Source organism: Chiloscyllium plagiosum, unplaced genomic scaffold (genome assembly GCF_037043375.1).
Source record: "Chiloscyllium plagiosum isolate Xiang-an unplaced genomic scaffold, Cpla_swu_hap1 HiC_scaffold_20, whole genome shotgun sequence".
Classification (NCBI taxonomy): domain Eukaryota; kingdom Metazoa; phylum Chordata; class Chondrichthyes; order Orectolobiformes; family Hemiscylliidae; genus Chiloscyllium; species Chiloscyllium plagiosum.
The window spans coordinates 28,560,299-28,582,990 of NW_028270158.1; the positions used below are offsets into that span (position 1 = coordinate 28,560,299).

At 40.4% G+C, this 22,692-nt stretch overlaps 2 protein-coding genes across 7 annotated transcripts in view; one reads left to right on the forward strand and one right to left on the reverse strand.

Annotated features, from left to right (window-relative positions):
• Positions 1-22,692, reverse strand: part of LOC122560743 (hexosaminidase D-like) — a 56,289-nt gene that overhangs the window by 25,073 nt on the left and 8,524 nt on the right. For all 6 annotated transcript variants that reach the window (XM_087997747.1, XM_087997748.1, XM_043711745.2 and 3 more), the window contains 8 exons: positions 18,644-18,746; positions 14,432-14,669; positions 9,178-9,287; positions 8,151-8,238; positions 6,028-6,192; positions 2,930-3,113; positions 829-900; positions 386-590 (listed from right to left, as the gene is read on the reverse strand). In XM_087997747.1, the coding sequence (XP_087853873.1) occupies positions 386-590; positions 829-900; positions 2,930-3,113; positions 6,028-6,192; positions 8,151-8,238; positions 9,178-9,287; positions 14,432-14,669; positions 18,644-18,746 (1,165 nt within the window). The remainder of the gene's footprint in view (positions 1-385; positions 591-828; positions 901-2,929; positions 3,114-6,027; positions 6,193-8,150; positions 8,239-9,177; positions 9,288-14,431; positions 14,670-18,643; positions 18,747-22,692) is intronic.
• The window catches only part of mlst8 (MTOR associated protein, LST8 homolog (S. cerevisiae)), an 80,079-nt gene that overhangs the window by 22,263 nt on the left and 35,124 nt on the right, over positions 1-22,692 (forward strand). The window lies entirely within an intron of this gene.

Below are 22,692 nucleotides of genomic sequence, written 5' to 3' on the forward strand. Positions count from 1 at the left end.
TGCACATGTGAGGGACATCTCATGATTTTGAATTATTGTACCTGCTGGAAATACAGGGATGATTAATTAATTTTGGTTGCCCTTTCCTGTGAACATTTGGGCAGTACCATCTTTGAGAGGCAGTTGACATTTTGTTGTGCTGCAGTGATGTAGTATTTCAGTGGTGTGTTTCTACACATATTGGTTGTTTCACCATCACTGGTAGCATTTAAGATAAATTGTTGTGATTGGTTGAAATTTTGGCATTCTTGTCTTTGTCCTGATGAGTGCAAGATGAAAAACTTTAACAACGTGAATTTCTTTCAAGTACTGTTCTACCCAAGTGACTGTTTCTATTTTCAATTTTGACATTGTTGAGAATAAATAAGTGCAGGAAGTGTCTTACCTTTGCCAGCCTGTTAATGCCAAGCCTTGAAAGCGGAGAGTTGAGAACTTTGAGATGGATTTCATCACCTGCAGCCATCGGAGGTGATTTTCCAGATGGAACTTAATGGGGGTCCAATTCTGGCTAACACCCGTTGCCCCTTTGAAGGCACTTGCAAACCAGACATTCTTGAATCCACTGTCCATGTACTTGGTAAGGAATGTCTCTAAATACCAAATGGTTATTTTAATACAAAAGAATACAACCAAAACCCTGATATTCATCTTAAAATGATGATTAACTACAAATACAGGTCAATGGGTTTAGTGTAGTTTGAGGCTTGTTGGTCAGCATAGACATGGTGGGCCAAAGGGCCTTTTCTATGCTGTATGATTCTATGATTCCATAAAGAAACAGTCAAAAGAGGGAAGATAATGATAGCACTGAGGATTGTTTCTACTTACCTACTTGGTCAATTCTAAAGTCTGGATGATAGAACCACACCATCGGGGTAATGTGTTCGGTTATACCAGATTCTGGGAAGAGATCATTCAAGTACGTTACATGTATAAAATATATATCTGCATGTATAATATATACATGGTATAATAAAAACATACATTTATGTAACACCTTTGATGGCTTTCGGATGTCCCAAAGGTCTTTCTGCCGATTAAGTACTTATGGTGTGGTCACTGCTGTATGAAATTCAGCAACCAACAGGCACGCACCAAGGTTCCACAAACAGCAATAATAACCAGGTGTTCTGTTTTAGTGAGACTGGTTTAGGAATAAATGTTAGCCAGAGCACCAAGAAGAACTTCTCTGATCTTCTTCAAAATGTGCTATGACATTTTTAAGCCAAGCACAAAAAAAGGGACTTGGAGCAGAATCTTGCGACCTCCCCCATCCCCACCACTACCATGAGTGACCATCCCAGCTGCCAACTGTACCCTTACGTGATCAATTAATGTCCACTTTAAAAAAAAAAGGACTCATCCCACTAGCACTACTATTAACTGCATAGTTGGCAGGAGCTTGCCATATTTCATGCATTTGCTCATTAGCCACTTGAAATGAGGCCCCTCATTTAAAGGCACTCACTGCCTGATGAAAAGGACCTGGCAACAAGAGTGGGACCATCTGAATGCCTCTCTCCTGTCCCTTCTGCTAATTCCCCTAAACCTCGACCTGTGAACTGCCAAGCACCAAACCTGTGAACCACCTCCCACCATCACTCACTTGTGGCATGTATTGTGGGCTTTGGGTGATTTTGACCTCTGATTTCAGTGAAAACTTCACCGATAGCCTGTTAATTGCCTAACTGGCATGTACACCAGTGGGCCATTCCAAAACAAAAATGAAGTGAAGTGATGGGGAAGTGGTTTTCATTGGTTTTCAAGCTGATGACCAAGACCCCCACTGTTAGTACAAAATTCTGTTCATGGTTTTAAGTGAGTATCATCTGAAAAGTCGTTCCTCCCATTACAGCACTCTGCGAACTGTCAGCCTAGACTTTGTGCTCAAGTCTTCAGACTGGAAATTAAACTTACAAACTAATGTCTTAGGAAGCGAGAGTGTTCCCTGTAAGCCAAAGCTAATATAGGTAATGTGTTAATACATTAATTACAAGTGTCATGGCTAGACTTCAGGAATGGCATCAAAAGACATGAGATGATATGAAAACATCAAAACACAGGTAGATTCACTTCCACATTTTTATATTGCTTACAAACCAAAATGATTAGAGTCTTGATTTATTTATAAATTGGGGCTCATGACATTTTTAATATACAAAGTATTTGCTAAATTCATAGCAACAGCAGGGGGAATTAGAAACAATTCCAAGACACCCAGAATGGTTTTCCAACAATGATTAATGTCCAATCTCTAAAACATTGAGTGGGACCAAACATACCATAGTGTCGCTTTTTGTAAGGGAATGTTGGTTACCACAGATGGATTCCAGCTATGGAAGAGATCTATTTTCAACAGAAATATTATGAAGCTGCTGGTTGTAGAAATCACTCAATACTGGCCTTCCAGAATATTTTCATCATGGCCCTGTAGAGGGGTACCAACTCTTCTGGGGTTTCTTCGAGGAGAGCAATTCGAATCAAGCCACGTTAGCGATGTCATCCCAAAACTGACTAATCACTACCTTGTGTCCTATTCAAATATTTATCCCTCAAATAGTATCACAAAAAATAATTGTATTTGCTGTTCTGTGGAAATTTGATACTACATTTCCTACATTGTAGCAGTGATTGCACTTCAAAAACTTGTAAGTAGCTTAAAGCACTTTGGGGTGTCTGGAGATCCTGAAATAAACTGAATGGAAGCATTGTATTTATATAGAATGCACCTAATTCTCACCCTAATGTAGCATTAAGCAAGAGGGATATCTTTTCAAATTCCATTTTATCTTTAGAGCTTCTTTCAGTACAAAGAAGAGACTGCAGATCTTTGAATTTGCCACCAAACTTGCATGACATGTCATAGAATAAACAAATCATAAAATCTTATTACTTACCTTTCTAAAACAAAAAAATTAAAAAGACTCACCAATGATCCTTTCTTTACTAATCTTTCGCATCATGTCATCCCACATGATGAGCTTAATTCCAGGATATCTTTTGACCACGAAACTCCCAACTTGCTTTATGTGGTCCAAATACATCTTTCCAATGTCTCCTCGTTGTTCGTTGATCCACTGTTTGGATTCAGTACCTTCTCCAAGATTAAAAACCTCAAAAAAAAAAGTAAATTCTTTATAAAATCCCTGTAATTTCAGCCCTCCAACCCTCCAAGGTATTCATACTCCTTTAATTAGAATCCTGGAATTAACTGCTTCACAATGGTGAGTCTGCCTTTAGTTGTCTAGGCCTTAGATTCTGGCACAGCCCCCCTATCTATACCCTTCTGCCTCTCTCCCTTGGTTTTAAAAGTTAAACATACTGCATAAATACAAGTTTGGTATAAACTACATAATAACACATGCTATTCAAGTACTCTAGTATCTAACCACAGTGTTCATACAGCAAATGGTAAACTAACCCCAACCCCCACCATAGGGGATTCTCAATAGAATTCATTGCAACTGTCTAAATCTGAGGGAAAGAGAAGATTTTATTAGTTAATAGCAATAAAAACAATTATGAATTTCTGCTTCATTGTTGAATTTTCAACATTATAGAAATTCTCCAAATAATGCAACTGCTTCTACTGGATAAAAAGCTTTAATGTGATAGATGCCAGTTCGCAAAACCATTTTCATGTATCTTCCAATCTTATAGTTCAGTCAACCATATAGACTTCACTTGGACAGCACGTTGAATTTCTTTGAAAGCAATTTTTCCAAGAGACCTGGGAGAACAAAACCCCTGCTAAAGGAACTGCAAGCCTTGCACTAATAAGTGTTCACTTGTCAAGAAACTGAATCTATCTCCATTGTCAGAGTTAAACTAAGCAAAAACAGATTCATTAGTCCTCTGACTGATTACTAAGCACAGCATTAGAAATGAAAAATGGAGATAGCATGACTGCTGTAAATATCCCATTCATCACAAAGTGATTCCTCCATCATGTAAGATAATGATTGATGTGATGGCCAACACAGTCTGATACCTCAGCAATTCTGCTCCAAGTCAACAGTCTCTGCCACATTTGCTGCAGAGGAAGACAATCGGTTGAGAATGTGCACGATTCACAGCCCTTGGTTTTCTTTTGGCCTGCTAAGATTTTCATTTCTGCTTGCCTCTTCTGTTGACCTTCCAAACAATCAGCCTCCAGAGATCCTAACTGTCAGCAAATCTCTCCTAGTTGTCAGTGTGAATATCTGCCATCTTGATATTGTCTCTCCAGGTATATTTAGAAGAGGTCATGACCAAGTGGTCCATATCAAAGGTCTTCATGTCTGCAACTGTCATCCGTCTGATGAATGAGGCCAAGTCAACACTGATATAATTGACTTAATAAGGGGTGAATGCAGACAGGATCTGCATGCTCCAGAATTGGTGATCATGTCCTGCCAAGAGAAATTTGTCAGCATTTCTTTTGCTTAGCATGTTGTTTTGGTCTCACTGACTGAAGACACAGGCTTGATAGATTCACATTTTGATGTTTTCACTCAGGTTGCTGTTGTTCCACACTGTTATGATCTTGGACAGATTACCTTCAACTTGGTGACCTGTGTGTATTCATTTCAGCTTCAAGTGACATTGCTGGTGATTTGGAGCCTAGACATGTAAAGCATTACATTGTCAGTGCTAATAGATAATGACTACATACTGGACTATAACATTTGTCTTCCTGACGTTGATTTAAACAAAGTTCATAGGCATGATAGAGTCCGCCATGTGCTGCTGAAGCAGCTCTTTCTATAGGATGCTAGTACAGGTATCATTAGCACAGAGCAGCTCACTGATGAGAACTTCATACATCTTTGCCTTGCAACCCAGAGAAGTAACATTGAACAGTTTCCTTCAGGTCTGGTATATGATGCTCTGACAGCAGCAAAGAGAGGAATTTGCCAAAAAAAGTCAGTGCTAGAACACATTGCAGATCTCAAAGGGTTTCAATGTTACCCAATCATAACAGACTTTATCTGTCATATGGTCAAGTGGGGATTACATTAAGCAAATTTAGCAGGCAGCTTGTTTTCTCCAGCAGCTGAAATGGACCACCTCTCTTCACAGTGAGATCAATGAGGCCAATATGTAGTAATCTTATATTTTTGCTGCATTTCTCTTTCTACTGCCAGAGTGGAAAAATAATGTCAATTGTAGACCGTGCAGTTTTGAAACCACACTGGGATTGGAGGTTGATACATCCAGCTAGTATCTGCAGAATGAGTAGCACTTTTCCAATTCTCCCCCAGTCAATTTCACTCTCTGCTATAATTCATTTCTCACTATTATTATACTTAGTTGCTCCAATTACATAATATACAAGATCAATAACCTACAATGCAACATCATGAAAATTCCCACTGAGCAGCAAGTTGGGCAACATCCACCCTCCACCTTACAAAACACCAACTCTTCTGGAGCACAGCTACTCCTATTCCACGATCCTATTGCACTCTCTCCGTGTTGACCAACTATACACCATCTTGCTATTCCCCACTCACCCCCAATACATTTAATTTTATTTTAAGTTCTTACACCACCCATCTCCCAGCTTTGAGAAGCTCCATCTAAAGGCCATTACTATATATTAATGTGAATTGTTGCATGAGGCTTGATGTGTAAACTGCACAAGTACAAAGATTATAAGGGCAGCATGATGGCTGAGTGGTTAGCACTGCTGCCTCACAGTGCAGGGACCCAGGTTTGATTCCACACTCAGGTGACTATCTGTGTGGAGTTTGCACATTCTCCATGTTTGCATGGATTTTCTCCAGGTGCTCCTGTTTCCTCCCACAATCCAAAGATCTGCAGGCTAGGTGGATTAGCCATAGGATACACAGGTTTATAGGGATAGGTGGGTTTGAGTGGGATGCTCTTTGAAAGGTCATTGTGGACGCGATGGGCTGAATGGCCTTCTTCCATACTGTAGGGGTTCTATGAAATACTACAAACAATAAACTGTATGATGGGTTATCACCACAATATTGCTATCCTATACCCTACAATTAATGAGCATCTCTGCATATTACTTACCTCATCAGCTCCTATGTGGATATAGCCAGATTTGCTGTGTTTATCGAGTACTTGAGACAGCATCTCCTTCACCAGATTCAAAGATCCAGCCAAATGGGGATTCAGGCTATTGGGATATTTCTTTACCTCTCTGAGGTTCCAATATTTATCATGCTTGAGAACAAACTGTCAAGAAAACAATCTACAATTAAACAATAAAACAACTCACCAGTTTTCAGTTATTAGGACAAGGGTGAATAAAGAGAGAAAGTGAGGACTGCAGATGCTGGAGGATCAGAGTAGAAAAATGTGACAATGGAAAAGCATCAGGAACTCCTAATGAAAGGCTAATGCCTGAAACGTCGACTCTCCTGCTCCTTGGATGGTGCCTGACCTGTGCTTTTCCAACGCTACAGGTTTTGACGATGTTGAATAAAGTCATTACTTGATCCTATTCAAGAAATCTCAATAATGATTTGAGACCTGGAAACTAACAGCAGTTTAAAAGTCAACAGTTAACCAAGTTCATGAGTGATAGACCATCATTAATTTCCTTAACTAAAAAATTTGTTGGCAAGTGCTTAAGATTCTATTGCACAAAGCAGCAAATGGGCTTCCCCTCAACATTCTAAGATTCTTTCAGGCAAGATTGAGGTTTGTAAATTTCATGTCTTATTAGAATGAAAGATAAATCACAGGAATAACCTAATTTTCAAAAGGAACATTCATGAGGAACATTCAGAACCTATTTAATGCCCTGAGCCCCTTTATGTCTGTGTTTCATATCGATGGATCTAAAGGGAGCAACTCAGCACAGAGCTTTCCCTCATGATTAGAAATGATCTGAAATCAACACTAATCCCAATTACAACCCTCAATTTACTGACAGTTCACTTTGTCCAAGTGTTAAATCACATTTGGTTGTATAATTTGCATTGTTCAATTCATTGATCGTTCATTTTTAAAAATAGAAAATAACTTTACAATAGATGTTTTATTAAATATTTGTATGTCACTTGTTTTCTGCCTAGTGCAAGCTAAATGCAGCACTGAGACAGATAGGCCAGACATCTAAGGTACAGTATGGAGTCTGTACCCTCATGAAGGGCGGTTGCAGAAGATCTAATATTTGAAAAGAAAAGAGTTGCTATGTTAAATACCAGACCTGCGTCCCAGGCACTCACCTTCCAATTCCCCAATGTCTGTCTGCTATCTCCAAAAGAGAAACAAAGAGCACTTGCCAGGATGGAGGACAAAGTTGATCACTTAATCTGCGCCCCAACTATCACTTTAAACATTCACTCCCTCAACCACCGTTACACAATGGCAGCAATATGTACCACCTATAAGAGGCACTGCAGCAAATCAACAAAGCTCCTTTTGACAACAACTTACAAAGCTGCAATCTCTACCATCTGGAAGAACAAAGCCAGTAACTGCAAGTTCCTAATGCCATATAACATCCTGATTTGGAAATACAATCACTATCACTGTGTCAAAATCTTGGAACTTTCTTTCGGTGTACCTACACCACATGAACTTTAGTGATTCACGAAGATGTCTCACCACATCTCCTCATCGGCAATTGGGTATTGGCAATAAACATTGGCTTTGCTGGCAAAGATCATATCGTGATTGAATTTTTTTAAAAGTACCGCACTGCCATATAGTTAAAAATCTAAAATGTCTTCCCATATTCAACTGCTTGACAACAGTCCACTGATATTGTCAGAAATTCAACCAGGCTCCTCATGTTGGATCCTAGAGACTAATTAATGGAACCACATCCATAAGCATGGAAGAGCAACTTCAATATCACAATAAATTCCATGTCTGTCATTCAGTAAATGGGTTTAAAACAGCAAAAAAAATGTAGAATTAAAAATAGGAAAAAACTGAAAAGGTTCAGCAGTTTTGTGAATAAGTACGTTCTTGACTTTGGTTGAAACCAAATCCAAGCAGCATTTTCAGGAAGGGTCTCACTGGAAACATTGATTTGTTTTAATTATCAGAACGCCTCAGACCTGTCTGATACCTGCAGCAGACTTTGTTACTGGTGTTACAAACCTAGTTACAAGGAAACCCATTCAATAGTAAAATTACCTGTCCACTCAGTCCCTCCCACACTCAGCCATTGACCTTACCTCCATGTGCCCAAAGGTTTGAATTAGGGGAATAATCTCCAGATTATTGCTCTCAGCTAACTGTTGGATCTTGTCAATGTCAGCAGAACTGTACAAAGAAAATAAATGGAATTAATGCAAGTGTATAACAACGACACTCTTTACAGAGACACTCCAGAGGTAAAAGAATACTGAATTCCACATAGATCGCTGTTAAGTCTTCATTAGTGTATAAATAAACTATTCAAATCCTTCCATTAGATTTCAGCCTGCAATTCTCTCCCACATATCTAACATTCTTTCAACCTGTAACTTTTAGATTTCTTGTTATTCTACAACTTCTAGACTCATTGATAACAGTCAGCCAGAAATGAACCCCTTAATGTCCATTATTGGCTGCAGCATCATCCTAGGCTATGGAACCATGGGATGGAGGAAAGAAAAGGAACAGAGGTAACGACTAATGTTCCCATCTATACATGCTCATTGCCAGGTCACAGCCCTCACGGCACCATGGCTCAGTGGTTAGCACTGCTGCCTCACAGTACCAGGGACCCGGGTTCGATTTCGGGCTTGGGCGACTGTGTGGAGTTTACACATTCTCCCCATGTCTGCCTGGGTTTCCTCCGGGTGCTCTGGTTTCCTAGATGTGCAGGTGAGGTGAATTGACTATGCCAAATTGCCCTGTAGTGTTCAGGAATGTGTTGGCTAGGTGCATTAGTCAGTGGAAATGTAGAGTCATAGGGTAGGGGAACGGATCTGGTTGGGATACTCTTTGGAAGGTCAGTATGAACTTGTTGGGCCAAATGGCCTGTTTTACCACTGTAGGGATTCTATGATTCTGTGCTCACATCCAACACAGGGAAAATTTGCAAACTCCACACAGACATTCACACAAGGCTAGAATCAAACTTGTGTCCCTGGTGCAGTTATGCAGCAGTTCTAACCACTGTGACACCATGCCACTCCAACATCCATGCCTCGTCTCTGGGTGGACATGAACCACCAATCTTCTAGTTAACAGCTGAACGTGCTGACCAATCCCTACCTGAATGCATAGGTGGATTTCAGAATTTCAAGGTCGTCATGGTAAGGAAAGGTATCCTCATACTCCATTAGTATACCGTTGACCCCAGTGCTGGCCAGAAGGGGGAAAATCTACAAAATAGAGACATTTACTCCCAGGCTGTGTTTGTAGAATTCTTCTCTCAGTTATGCTTTCTTAGAAAGAGTTCAAATAAATACTAGATTCACTTTTGTATCCCCTACATAAACCAAAAATTCCAAGGTTTAAAGTGATTAGCAAAAGAACCAAAAGTAACATAAGAAAGAACATTGTAATGTAATGTGTTAACATGATTGTGGGCGGCATGGTGGCACAGTGGTTAGCACGCTGCTGCCTCACAGTGCCAGAGACCCGGGTTCAATTCCCGCCTCAGACGACTGACTGTGTGGAGCACATTCTCCCCGTGTCTGCGTGGGTTTCCTCCGGGTGCTCCGGTTTTCTCCCACAGTCCAAAGATGTGCAGGTCAGGTGAATTAGCCATGCTAAATTGTCCGTAGTGTTAGGTAAGGGGTAAATGTAGGGGTATGGGTGGTTTGCGCTTCGGTGGGTCGGTGTGGACTTGTTGGGCCGAAGGGCCTGTTTCCACACTGTAAAGTAATCTAATCTAATGATTATAGTGCACTGAAAATGTAGCGGTAGTGGAAATAGATTCAACAGTTGCTTTCAGAAGGGAATTGGATAAACATGTGAAGAAAACAAAAATTGCAACAATATGGGGAAAGAATGGATGACTGATATCTGAAAAATTCAGGACAGACACAATGGACCAAACGTCTCAGAATAATTAGTGGTCATCAGTTCCCTATAGTGGTAGGATTAAAAATGATAGCTTCAAACTAGAACATTAAGGGTTAACTGGACATGACAATGAGCAGTTGAAGATCAAGTGGAAAATTACTTGTTTAAATGCAAGAATATTGTTTCGGCTGTCAGTGAACCATGTGAAATAGCCACCTGGAGAATGGTTTTCTACGCAGTGGAATGTCTGGGAAAGTACTGAAAGCACCCAGAATAAAATTAATATCAGGGACTCTGCAACAATCGTTTGACTCCACCTCAGACTGAGATTGCAACCGGTGGCAGGAAACCCTAGTTCTCCAGACCAGCAATCATAAAGCGGGGTCCCCGATGGGCAGAAAGCAGTGACACTGGTTGAATATGTCTAAAGTAGTTTAAACTAACATTCCACTCATTAGCTTGCCTATGTTTCTAAAGTCCCAAACAGTATCCACACAGCAGGATGGAGAAGAGATAACGGGGATTTGTCAAATAGTGTGAATCATGAGAGTTCCTGAGTAGCCTTTACGAGTAGCTCTGAGAATGATTTTGGGGATAGGTTCTTAGCAAATCATGTTCTGGAATGGACCAGAAAGCAGGCTATACTAGACTTAGTATTGTGTAACAAGGTATGATCAAGTAATAATCTAATTGAAATTGCACATGGATAATGGTGACCATACAATTGGAATTTAACATTAAGTCAGAGGGAGAGGAGTGGTTGAGAGATTAGTTTTAAAAATTTAAAGAAGTAAAATTATGAGGGCATGAAAACAGAGCTAGCAAAATTGAATTCACAATTTAAGTTAGAGCCGGACTTGCAGATATTTAAGGGGTTATTTCAGTGTATGTAGAAGAGAGTACGTTGACACCGTCATTATTTTTCTTCTGTTTTCTCAATTTTGGTTTGGAACTGTGAGTTGCAGTGAGAATTGAACTTTGAATAATAGCTTGTTTTTAAAAGAGAGAAATCAAAAGGCTGGTGCTTGCTGTTGTGAACTGGCCTGGAAAGATAATTACAGGGTTTGAAGGAAGCTGGAAAGAACTTAAACAAGAAATGAGGAGTGCTAAAAGGAGCCATGAAATCTCCTTGGAAAGTAGGATTAAAAAGAATCAAAGACATTTTATACATGGCTAGGCATGTTGCAGCTATATACAACTTTAGTTAAGGTACATTTTAGAGTGTTGTGTGCAGTTATGGTTATCACATGATAGGAAGGATGTGGAGTCTTTGGAGAGGGTGCAAAAGAGGTTTGGCACAACGTTGCCTGGATTGGAGTGCATTAGGTATAAGGAGAAGTTGGACAAACATAGATTGGTTTTGCTACAGTATTGGAGGCTGAGGGGCAACCTGATAGAAGTATATAAAATTATGACAGTCATGAATCAGCAAGATAGTCAGAGTCTTTTTCCCAAGCTGGAAATGTCAAATATTCAGAGCTTTGATCTAAAGTGGGACGGGTGAAATTTAAAGGAGATGTGTGAGGCAAGGTTTTCACGCAGAGGGTGAGAGATGGCTGGAATGTGCTAGGCAAAAGTGAGGACTGCAGATGCTGGAAACCAGAGTTTAGATTAGAGTGGTGCTGGAAAAGCACAGCAGGTCAGGCAGCATCTGAGGAGCAGGAAAATCGACGTTTTGGGCAAAAGCCCTTCATCAGGATTGGAGCTGGAATGTGCTGCCAGGGGAGGTGGTAAAGATATGATAGTTAAGAGGCATTTAGACAAACATGAACAGGTAGAGCATAGAGGGATATGGACCATGTGCAGGCAGAATGCATTAGGTGATAATGGCATCATTGTCAGGTAAGATATGGTGGGTCGAAGGGGCTATTCCTATGCTAGTCTATTCTATGTTCATATCCCATATAACTTAAATGCAAGTTGTGTTAATGTGTTAGTAGCTTCCGCTCAGACACCAGTCAGCATGTAGATATCAGCCTGTGGGCGGCACGGTGGCACAGTGGTTTGCACTGCTGCCTCACAGCGCCTGAGACCCGGGTTCAATTCCCAACTCAGGCGACTGACTGTGTGGAGTTTGCACGTTCTCCCCGTGTCTGCATGGGTTTCCTCCGGGTGCTCCGGTTTCCTCCCACAGTCCAAAGATGTGCAGGGTCAGGTGAATTGGCCATACTAAATTGCCCGTAGTGCTAGGTAAGGGGTAAATGTAGGGGTATCGATGGGTTTCGCTTCGGCGGGTCGGTGTGGACTTGTTGGGCCGCAGGGCCTGTTTCCACACTGTAATGTAATCTAATCTAATCTAAAGAAATTGAGGGTTTAAGAAAAAAACGCAACATTTGTAAGGTATAGACAGGATAGATCGAGTGAATCCTTAGAAGAGTATAAAGGCAGTAGGAGTATACTTAAGAGGGAAATCAGGAGGGCAAAAAGGGGACATGAGATAGATTTGGCAAATAGAATTAAGGAGAAACCAAAGAGTTTTTACAAATACATTAAAGAAAAAGGGTAACTAGAGAGAGAATAAGACCCCTCAAAGATCAGCAAGGCGGCCTTTGCGTGGAGCTGCAGAAAATGGCGGAGATACTAAACGAGTATTTTGCATCAGTATTTACTGTGGAAAATGATATTGAATATATAGACTGTAGGGAAATAGATGGTGACACCTTGCAAAATGTCCATATTACAGAGGAGGAAGTGCTGGATGTCTTGAAACTCATAAACATGGATAATTCCCCAGGATCTGATCAGGTGTACCCGAGAACTCTGTGGGAAGCTAGAGAAGTGATTGCTGGGCCTCTTGCTGAGATATTTGTGTCATCGATAGTCACAGGTGAGGTGCCGGAAGACTGGAGGTTGGCAAACATGGTGCCACTGTTTGAGAAGGGCGGTAAGAACAAGCCAGGGAACTGTAGACCAGTGAGCCTGACCTCGGTGGTGGGCAAGTTGTTGGAGGGAATCCTGAGGGACAGGATGTACATGTATTTGGAAAGGCAAGGACTGATTCGGGATAGTCAACATGGCTTTGTGTGTGGGAAATCATGTCTCACAAACTTGATTGAGTTTTTTGAAGAAGTAACAAAGAGGATTAATGAAGGCAGAGAGGTAGATGTGATCTACATGGACTTCAGTAAGGCGTTCGACAAGGTTCCCCATGGGAGACTGCTTAGCAAGGTTAGATCTCATGGAATACAGGGAGAACTAGCCATTTGGATACAGAACTGGCTCAAAGGTAGAAGACAGAGGGTGGTGGTGGAGGGTTGTTTTTCAGACTGGAGACCTGTGACCAGTGGAGTGCCACAAGGATCGGTGCTGGGCCCTCTACTTTTTGTCATTTACATAAATGATTTGGATGTGAGCATAAGAGGTACAGTTACTAAGTTTGCAGATGACACCAAAATTGGAGCTGTAGTGGACAGCGAAGAGGGTTACCTCAAATTACAACAGGACCTTGACCAGATGGGCCAATGGGCTGAGAAGTGGCAGATGGAGTTTAATTCAGACAAATGCGAGGTGCTAAGGTCAAGCCTTAGAATCAAGCCTCAGAGTAAAGCCAAGTATTGTGATTCTGTTTATTTCCCAGTGAATCAAGTCTACTAGAAAGATAGGAACAGCAGTTCCTGTTATTTCAGCTTCTTAGGATTGCTCCACCAGTCACTTAGGTCATGGCTGATTTCTACTTCACGTATCTCCCTTCGTATCATATACTGTACATTAGTACTGTAACTCAGCAAAAAAATCCATCTATCTCTGAGTTGAAATTAAAATGTTGCTGCAAGTATCTGCAGCCTTCTGGGAAAAATGTCAAAAGTCTATTCCCTTTCTTAAAAATCCAATGTATTTGACATTACTCAAAAGATTCAATCGGGCCTGATACCTTACAAAAGTAAAATAGTGTGGATACTGAAATCTGTAAACCAAAAATACTGGAAATGTTCAACAGGACAGACAGCATTTCTGCAGGAAGAAGCAGAATCAGTGTTTCAAATTGATGACCCTTTATGAGAAGTTATGGTGAAAAATCATCAATCTGAAATTTTAACTGTGTTTCTATCATTCAACATTACCAGGTCCGCTGAGCATTATTTCATTACTATTTGGCCTAACTTTAATTTTATTATGTCCCCTTGTCCTCAATTCCTGCTAAAAAAAATTCTCTTTCTCTCTACCTAACTGTCTGATATTTTTAACATGTAAAATACTTAAATCAGATTATCCCTCAATTGCTATTCTCAAAGGAAGGAAAGTGAGTTGGTTAGATCTTATGGCGCTATCTTACAACTTATTCTAACATAAATATTATATCGTATTTACAGGCCTTTTGTCCTAACAAGTCCAAGCTAGTGTTTATGCTAAAGCTAAACATTTTGTACTTCACTCATTTAGCCTTATCAACAGAATATTCTATTTTTTTCCAACTACATGTGCTTCTACATAGTTCATTTAAATACATTCAAAAGTATACATAAAGAGTAGCTTCAACTACTGAAATGACATGTCCTACCTGTTGCAAGTATGAAAGTTTTGGTGCAGCTCCTTTGAGGTCCAAGTGTACAATTCTCATCCCTGAAATGCCATAATCCTTCTGTTTCCGAGTCTTTGGTTTCACCTCTGTCTTTATGATTTCCTTTACCTGCTGTGTGGTTTGGATTACTTCATGCTCCATTTTTTGGTTATTTGCAATTGCTCCTCCACGCTTACTCCAAAAGCTATCTTTTGCAATAGTGTCCAATTGCTTTGTTCTAAAATAGACAACCAATTACTTTAAATTAGCAAATTCTCTTAAGCAGAAACCCATAACGGGTTCTCCAACCGAGGACACTGGTGAGATTAAATTTGGTGAAAGCGGATTAATCATTAAAATGTAAATCTTGAAGTTCAAAATTAAAGTAGAAATGACTTTATTTAATTAAACTCGTGTGAAAGCAGAAGAAGATTAGCAGTTATGGGGATGAGGAAAGACAAGCTAGAGAAGGAGAAAGAAGTAATAATAGTAAAATGATAGGGATTTCTTCAAGACATCACAAACATTCATTAATGTACGCGTTTAAATTATTAAAAGATTTTGTAAAACAGTAATGGGGATACAGAGGCCAGAGAAGATGGAGGTAACAACGCACAATGAAAATTGAGAACAAGCCGAGATAGTTGATCAGTGTTTGGGAAAGACTTGGCAGAGTATCAAAACATGAGGTAGCTACTGAAAATGGAAGCTATTTAGGAAAGTTAATAACATCTTGGGAATGTAATAAACGAAAGATTGTCATGAAAGACAAAATTCACTTGGAAAAGATTCAATACTCTACATCACATCAGTGACTGCATTCAAAAGTGTTTCATTGGTTGTAAAATGGTTTATGAGTCTGATGGTCATGAAGAACACTATATAAATGCAAGCCTCTTTTTCATTGGAAGAAGGGCTGGAAGCCCAACTTAGTAATGGTGGGAAGGCAGAGTACATAAAAGAGATAGACAGCTTAATGCCATGATGTAAAGGCAACAATCTCTCCCTCAATGTCAGAAAAACAATGTCATTGACTTCAGGAAGCAGAGTGGAGAGCACACCCATGTCTGTATCAATGATGCTGAGGTGGACGTGATTGAGCTTCAGGTTTCCAGGAGTAAATATCACCAACAAACTGTCCTGGTCCATTCACATCAACACTACAGTCAAGACAGCACACCAACGCCTCTACTTCCTCAGAAGTCTAAGGAAATTCAGCATGTCCACAATAACTGTTAGCAATTTTATACATACAACATAAAAAGCATCCTATCTGGATTCATCATAGCTTGGTTTAGCAACTGCTCTGCCCAAGACCACAATAAATTACAGAGTTGTGAACATAGCCCAGTTCATCATGCAAACCAGCCTTCCTTCCATTGATACTTCCCACTGCCTTGGGAAAGCAGCCAATATAATCAATAATTCCTCCCACTCCGATTATACCCTCTTCCATCTTCTGCTATTAGACAGAAGATATGGAAGTTTGAAAATACGGACCAGCGCATTCAAGAACAGCTTTTGCTAGATTGTTGTCAGACTTATGAACATATCTCTCATATATTACAGTTGATCTTTTTTCTGCACCTTCTCTGTAGCTGTAACGCCATATTTTGCATTCTGTTCTATTACCCTGATGTACAGAGGAACCTCGATTGTCTGAATATCAATTATCTGAATATCGGATTACCTGAAGGGCATTTCAATGTCCTGATAGAAACTTTACTTCAAAGACCTGTTTCAACCCTGATCTTTTGTTTACAGGCACAATGATTAAAAATGAACTCGGCTCACTGAAATGCTGCCAAGAACAGTCCTGGACTGTCCAGGCACCGTCTCTAAATGACTGACCTCCTGCCCTCTCTCTCTCTCCCCTTACACTTTCCCTGAAGTTCTATACAGGGGTGTACCCTAAACCCCCCTTCCCAGATAATCTCTCCAACATTGTCCTGTACAGGTCTATTTGGAGATTTACTCCACAAAGGCAGCAGCAGTCTTATTGTTGGTGTAAAGTACGGCTGCCCCAGAGAGGGGGTGTGCGCGGATGGGGGTCAGACGGTGGGTGGGGATGGACAAGGGTGTGGGGTTGGGGGGTGCGGGGTGGGAGCGGACTGGTTGGGGGGGGGGGGGGGGCGAGGGGCAGGGTGGGATCAGGCGGGGTTGGGGAGCGGGCAGAGGGCGGTGTTGGACGGGGTTAGGGCCGGGCTGGGGGGCAGGGTTGGATGGGGTTGGGGGTGGGGTTGCAGCAGATGGGGTTGGGTGGACCGGGAGGGTAGGATCTCGTGCACAGTGTGCTTTTGCCAAGTCTCCTGAACGGGGAGCAGACTTCACAGAAAACTCCGAGCCCCAGAGGAAATCAATTAACCGAATAATCAATTATCTGAACAAAATAGTGCCCGCCCATCTTGTTTGGATAATCGAGATACCTCTATCCTTATATAAGCTATGATTTGTCTGGATAGCACACTAAACAAAACAGAACAAATCTACCAGCTCAGCGAGCAAATTTACAACCTGATCCACAAATGTTCTCCCAAATCTCAAACAATACTTTTCACTCTATCTTAGTACATGTAACAATAATAAATCAAATTTTAAAAAGCGCAAATCTGTGTATCCCAAGCAGAAAATTGTCTGTAATTTCATACTGGGCAGTGATACTGACCCTAGTACAGGAAAACAGAGCCACTGATTAACTGACACTTATCTTACCTCGGTAATACTTTTCTAGAGATTCCTACTATCGTATCTTCCAGTTACAATTGTCATGAATAGATCATAAGACCTAAGAGCCAAAGTAGGCCATTCTGATAATCCTTAACTCCACATTCCTGTCCTTTCCCCATAAGCCTTGATTAACTTACCAATTAAAAAGCTGTCTCTGTCAGACTTGAATATACTTAATCATCCAGCCTCTACAGTACTCTGCAGTAAAGAATTCCACATATTCACTACCCACTGCGAGAAGAAATACCTCCCCAACTCTGTCATAAATGTACGACCCCTTCTTCTGAGATTTTGCCCATTGGTCCTAGACTTACCCACAAGGGGAAAGATGCTTTCCACATTTACCCGACCAACTAAGAATCTCACCTGATGCCTGTTGGCAAGAACCTTCAACCAAACATAAATTACCATCACAACCTACAATTAACCCACAGCTAGAACCTAGTGGGATCATGGCAAAGGCAAGCTGAATCTTCATCACACTTTGAGTTACTTTCTTCAAGAAAACATTCTCAAACCTGTAACCTCAATAAGGTTGAATATCAAGTGCAGCTGGAGTTGAGGGACAACATAATCTTCAGGTTTCCCTTGAGTTCACATAATATCCTGATATCAAGATAGATTGGCTGTTCTCACATTTATGCTAGGTCAATGTCTAAGATGTTCTTACCTGAAAGAACTGTGGGGACATTTTTATCACAGACTATAGCAATTATACAAGACTCACCACTAAGTTCTCAAGGACAATTAGGGATGAACTATAAATGTTGGCTGTCGGAGAAATTTTGCCCAATAGGTTAGAGAGCACAAAACATAGTTCAAAGTGAAATTGCTAAACAGTTATTGCAAGTGATGTAGGTGGAAGAGAAATTGATTAGGCTGACACAGGATTGACAGTCTGTACAGGTGGATTATATTTCTCTTCCCAGAGCTGATGATGAGACCAGTTTTATAGTAATGCGCACAATGAAGCTGATTAAAAAATGGGAAACTACAGTGTATCTGGAAATGGACATTACAAGGACATTAATTGGAAAACAGTTATCGGATGAATGTCCTGTTCCTTCACACAATGCAACATCCTGACAGTATTGATGGTTCCATTCCTTTTCACAGGTAGATGTTAATGTCTCCTCTGAAGTGGTGAGGTGCTTCCATTGTCCTGCTCCTGGAGCATGTCCTTGCTGATGCCTCTCTGTCTGACCTGCTCTTTATGTGGCTTTGGTATTGCTGGGTTGTGAAACTGCCCTTGGGGCTTTGAAATATCTGTGGTGCTCTGTCACTGATATCGAGCTTAAAGTGCATCCTCTTGTCTGCATGGGCTGTCTGATTTGGCTTGTGGGCCTGCTTGGGAATTCTGGGTGTTTTTGGTAGAGTTTGGCCAATTTTGCTTTTGTGGGCCAATTGTGAGTTAGCAGATCTTTTCCCACATTGGCCTTGCCACTGACACCCACATGCTGAAAATAAATTTGAAAGATAACTTACTTGAATATTGGATACATCTTCAAACCCATTATTACTACAATCAACAAAACTAGGAAACGCAGCACAGTCATGCAGTTTATCCGTGCCATGGCCAACTGTAATCCTACAGGGAAGAGAAAACAAGATCAGTAATGTTAATTTTTAAAACCATCTTAGAACTTAGGTTCATATGGTGTTCTTGCATAGCTTTAGGGCACTAAAGATCAAATAAATACTTATGCAAAATGTGGTCATTTGGGAAAACAACAATTTGCTCAAATTAAGGTCCAAAAAACTGCCAAAGGATGAGTGATCAGTTATCCAATTGGGGTAATACAATCTTTATCACTTCAAACAAGTCTTCATTTGCACTATCATCAGTTTCAAAATTGCCATTGATAGTGTTTTAAGTTTAGTTTCCATGGAATCCCTAAATGTGGAAGCAGGCCATTTGACCGAACAAGTCCACACTGATTCTCAGAATAGCATCCCACCCAGACTTACCCCTCTAGCTTATCTCTATAACCCTGCATTTTCCCCATCACTAATCCAACTAATCGACACATCCCTGGACACTATGGGCAATTTTTGTATGGCCAATTCACCTAGCATGCACATCTTTGATCTGTGGGAGGAAACCAGAGCACCTGGTGGAAATCTGTGCAGACAAAGGGAGAACGTGCAAACTCCACACCCTGGCATTGTGAGGCAGCAGTGTTAACCACTGAGTCACCGAGCCACCCTTTGGGTAGAAACAACTGGGATTACTAATTATTTCATAGCTCATTAAAGGTGCAAGCAATGCAAGTACAAACTTCTCCAAATAGCATTTAGTTAATGTTCAATTAGGTTTTAAGTATTTATAATTTCCAAAGTGGTGTGAGGTTGCAGTTTCTAAATGTAATTTAAATCAAGCTGCAGGTCATAATGACACTACATGGAAGATGCATTTCCTGTTACTTAACTAAAGTAATTCCACATGCTGTACAATAGCAGACAAACCATATTCATACAAAGCCACCCATGATAAGTGGTAGGGACTATTATTTGCCAGAATCTAAATACTTGCACTGAAAAGATGCCTTGAGATCTTTCAAGTCCAGCTGAGGACCTTTGTTTAATGTCTCATCCAAAAGGTGACATCAAACTGCCAAGATGTGAGAGACATTTCAGTCCCTTCTGCAGAATATAATCAGCCATCTACTTTCTCTAATGTTGCCTTGAAATGGCACCTGGAAGCATTGCAAGATTAGCTTAAAAGGAAAATGTATCTATGGCAGCACAGCTTGAAGTAGGTGAATTGCTTGCTCTTGGAATTTACAGTAGTAAAATGAAATGCACACCAACATCGAGCCATTCAAATTGATGGCAATGTACGGGTGAAGTGCTACTGTGTTGCAAAATGTTAGGACAATTCGTTCTATAAGGAACTGTTCCACTCCTGGAGGGTAAGGGGATTTAGAAACAAAAGCAAGGCTGCAACAAGATAGACTTTATTCTGCAATTGAGATGATTTCAATGATGTGGTTCCGTTTGATTTTAGCTGGAAATGCTACTCAAGTCTACATGCTGTGCTGCAGCATGTGCATGCTAATAGTAAACAAGAGTGGTGCCATACTGAATGCAGTCCCTACTCCCAAGAAGATCTGATGGTGGGAATTGGAGGGACCAAGTGGACCTGCAAATCTTCCAGTAGAGTCAGAGTCATACAGCACAGAAATAGAACCTTCAGCCTACCAGCTGTATGCTAACAAACCAATACCAAACTACATTCATCTCACTTACCTGCATTTGGTCCCTGGCATTTTTAAATGCTCATGCATATGCTTCTTAAATGTTGCAAAAGTACCTTCCTCCACTAAGCAGACAGCACATTCCATATTTCTACCATCCTTGGGATGAAAAATATTTTTCTCAAATTTCCTCTAATAACAGAGTTATAAAGTCACACAGCATGGAAACAGATCCTTCAGTCCAACCAGTCTATGCTGATGATAATTTCAAACTAAACTAGTCCCACCTGCCTGTTCCTGGTCCAAATTCCCCCCCCCAAACATTTCTTACTCATGTGCTTATCGAAATGTCTTTAAAACATTATAATTGTACCTGCATCCTGCTTTCTCTGGAAGTTCATTCCACACACACACACCATTGTGTGTAAAAAGGTTTCCCCTACATGTCTTTTTAAAATCTTGCTCCTCTCACCTTAAAAACATGCCTCCTAGTCTTGAGATTCTCCCACCCTAGGGAAAAAACATCTACCATTCACCTTATCTATCTTCTCATGATTTTATAAACCTCTGTAAGGTCACCCATCAGCCTCTGACACTCCAGTGGAAAAAGTCTCCGCCTATCTAGCCCCTCATAATTCAAATCCTCCATTTCTAGCAACATCCTGGTAAATCTCTTCTGAATCCTCTCCAACTCAATAATACACTTCCTGTAACAGGGTGACTAGAACAGTACAAGCCACTTAATCCTCACCTTAAACTTACAGCTCTGGTCTTAGAAATGTCTGCCATGTGGAACAGATTCTCACATTAACTGTCGGTGCCCCTCATCATTTTGTATATCTCAGTCAGATCTCCCCTCAGCCTCCAATGAAAACAAATCCAGTCTCTCCTGATAACTGAGACTTCTTATCCCAGGCAATATCCTGTTGAAATTCCTTTGCATCCTGTCCCATGCAATCACATCTTTTCGATAGTGTGGCAACCAGAAATGCACATAATATTCCATCTGTGGCCTAACCAGTATTTTATAAAGTTGTAATAAGACTTCCTTGCTCCTATATTCTATGCTCTGACTAATATAGACAAGCATCCATTGTACCTTCTTCTCACTCTGCCTACCTGTGCTGACACCTTCAGGGACCTATGGACTTGTACACCATGGTCTCTTTGTCCTTCAGTACTCCCATGGGAGTTACCTTTCATTGTATGTATCCTTCCCATACTGGACCTCCCAAAGGCATCACCTCATACTTACCAGGATTAAATTTGATTTGTCATTGTCCCATTTACCAACTGATCAATATCAGACTGCAGCCTCAGACTATCCTCCTTACTATCAACACTCATCAATTTCCATGTCATCTGCAAACTTACTAATTATACCTTCTGTATTCACATCTGACTTGTTAATATTCATAACAAACAGCAAAGGTCCCTGTGGTATACCGCTGGTCACGAGCTTTCAATCATAAAAACATCCCTCCACCATCACCTTTTCCTAATGTTTTTAAGCCAGTTTTGGATCCAGTCGCCAACTTGCCTTGGATCCCATCTTATCTTTTGGACCAGCCTTCCATGTGGAATCTTGTTAAAGGCCTTACTGAAACCCATGTGAACCACACTGATTTGCTACATATTTAGCCATCTTAACAAAAAAACTCAATTAAATTAGTCAGATATTATCTCCCTTTAACAAATCCGTGCTGAATATCCACGATCAATCTTTGCCTTTCCAAGTATTGATTAATCCTGTTCCCCAGATTTTTACCAATAGTTCCCCCACCACTGACATCAAACTGACTTTCCTTGTTCTTTCCAATACATTTTCTCTCTCCAACACTCTCCATTCCCAGATACTTAATTTAAAATAAAATTCCTGGAAAGTGGAACTATTTGAAGCATTTTTGAGCATACTTTAGGTTTAATTCTTATAAAGTAACAGAAAATGATTTACTTTACATTAAAATATTATCTTCTAATACAGGGAGCAAAATACCAAAATTCAACAGAAATATCAGTTCCCTAAAATACCATTTTCTACTGGAATAGTAGAATATTTTATTTTAGAAAATTTCAACATAAATACTTTGATCAAAAGATAAGTGGAGGAACAAAGCAAAACACAAGTCTGATCCAGTGAGGAGCAGCTGTTTGTAAGCAGAATCCAAACTCTGGAATTCCTTCTGAAAACATCTCTTTACCTTTAAGATGCAGTTTAAAACCTTCATCTTTGACCAGATGTTTGATTCGCTGCAATCACAGGATCGCAGAATTGTTAGGGTACAGAAGAAGACCATTCAGACTATTGTGTCTGCACTGGCCCTCTAAACATTTTAA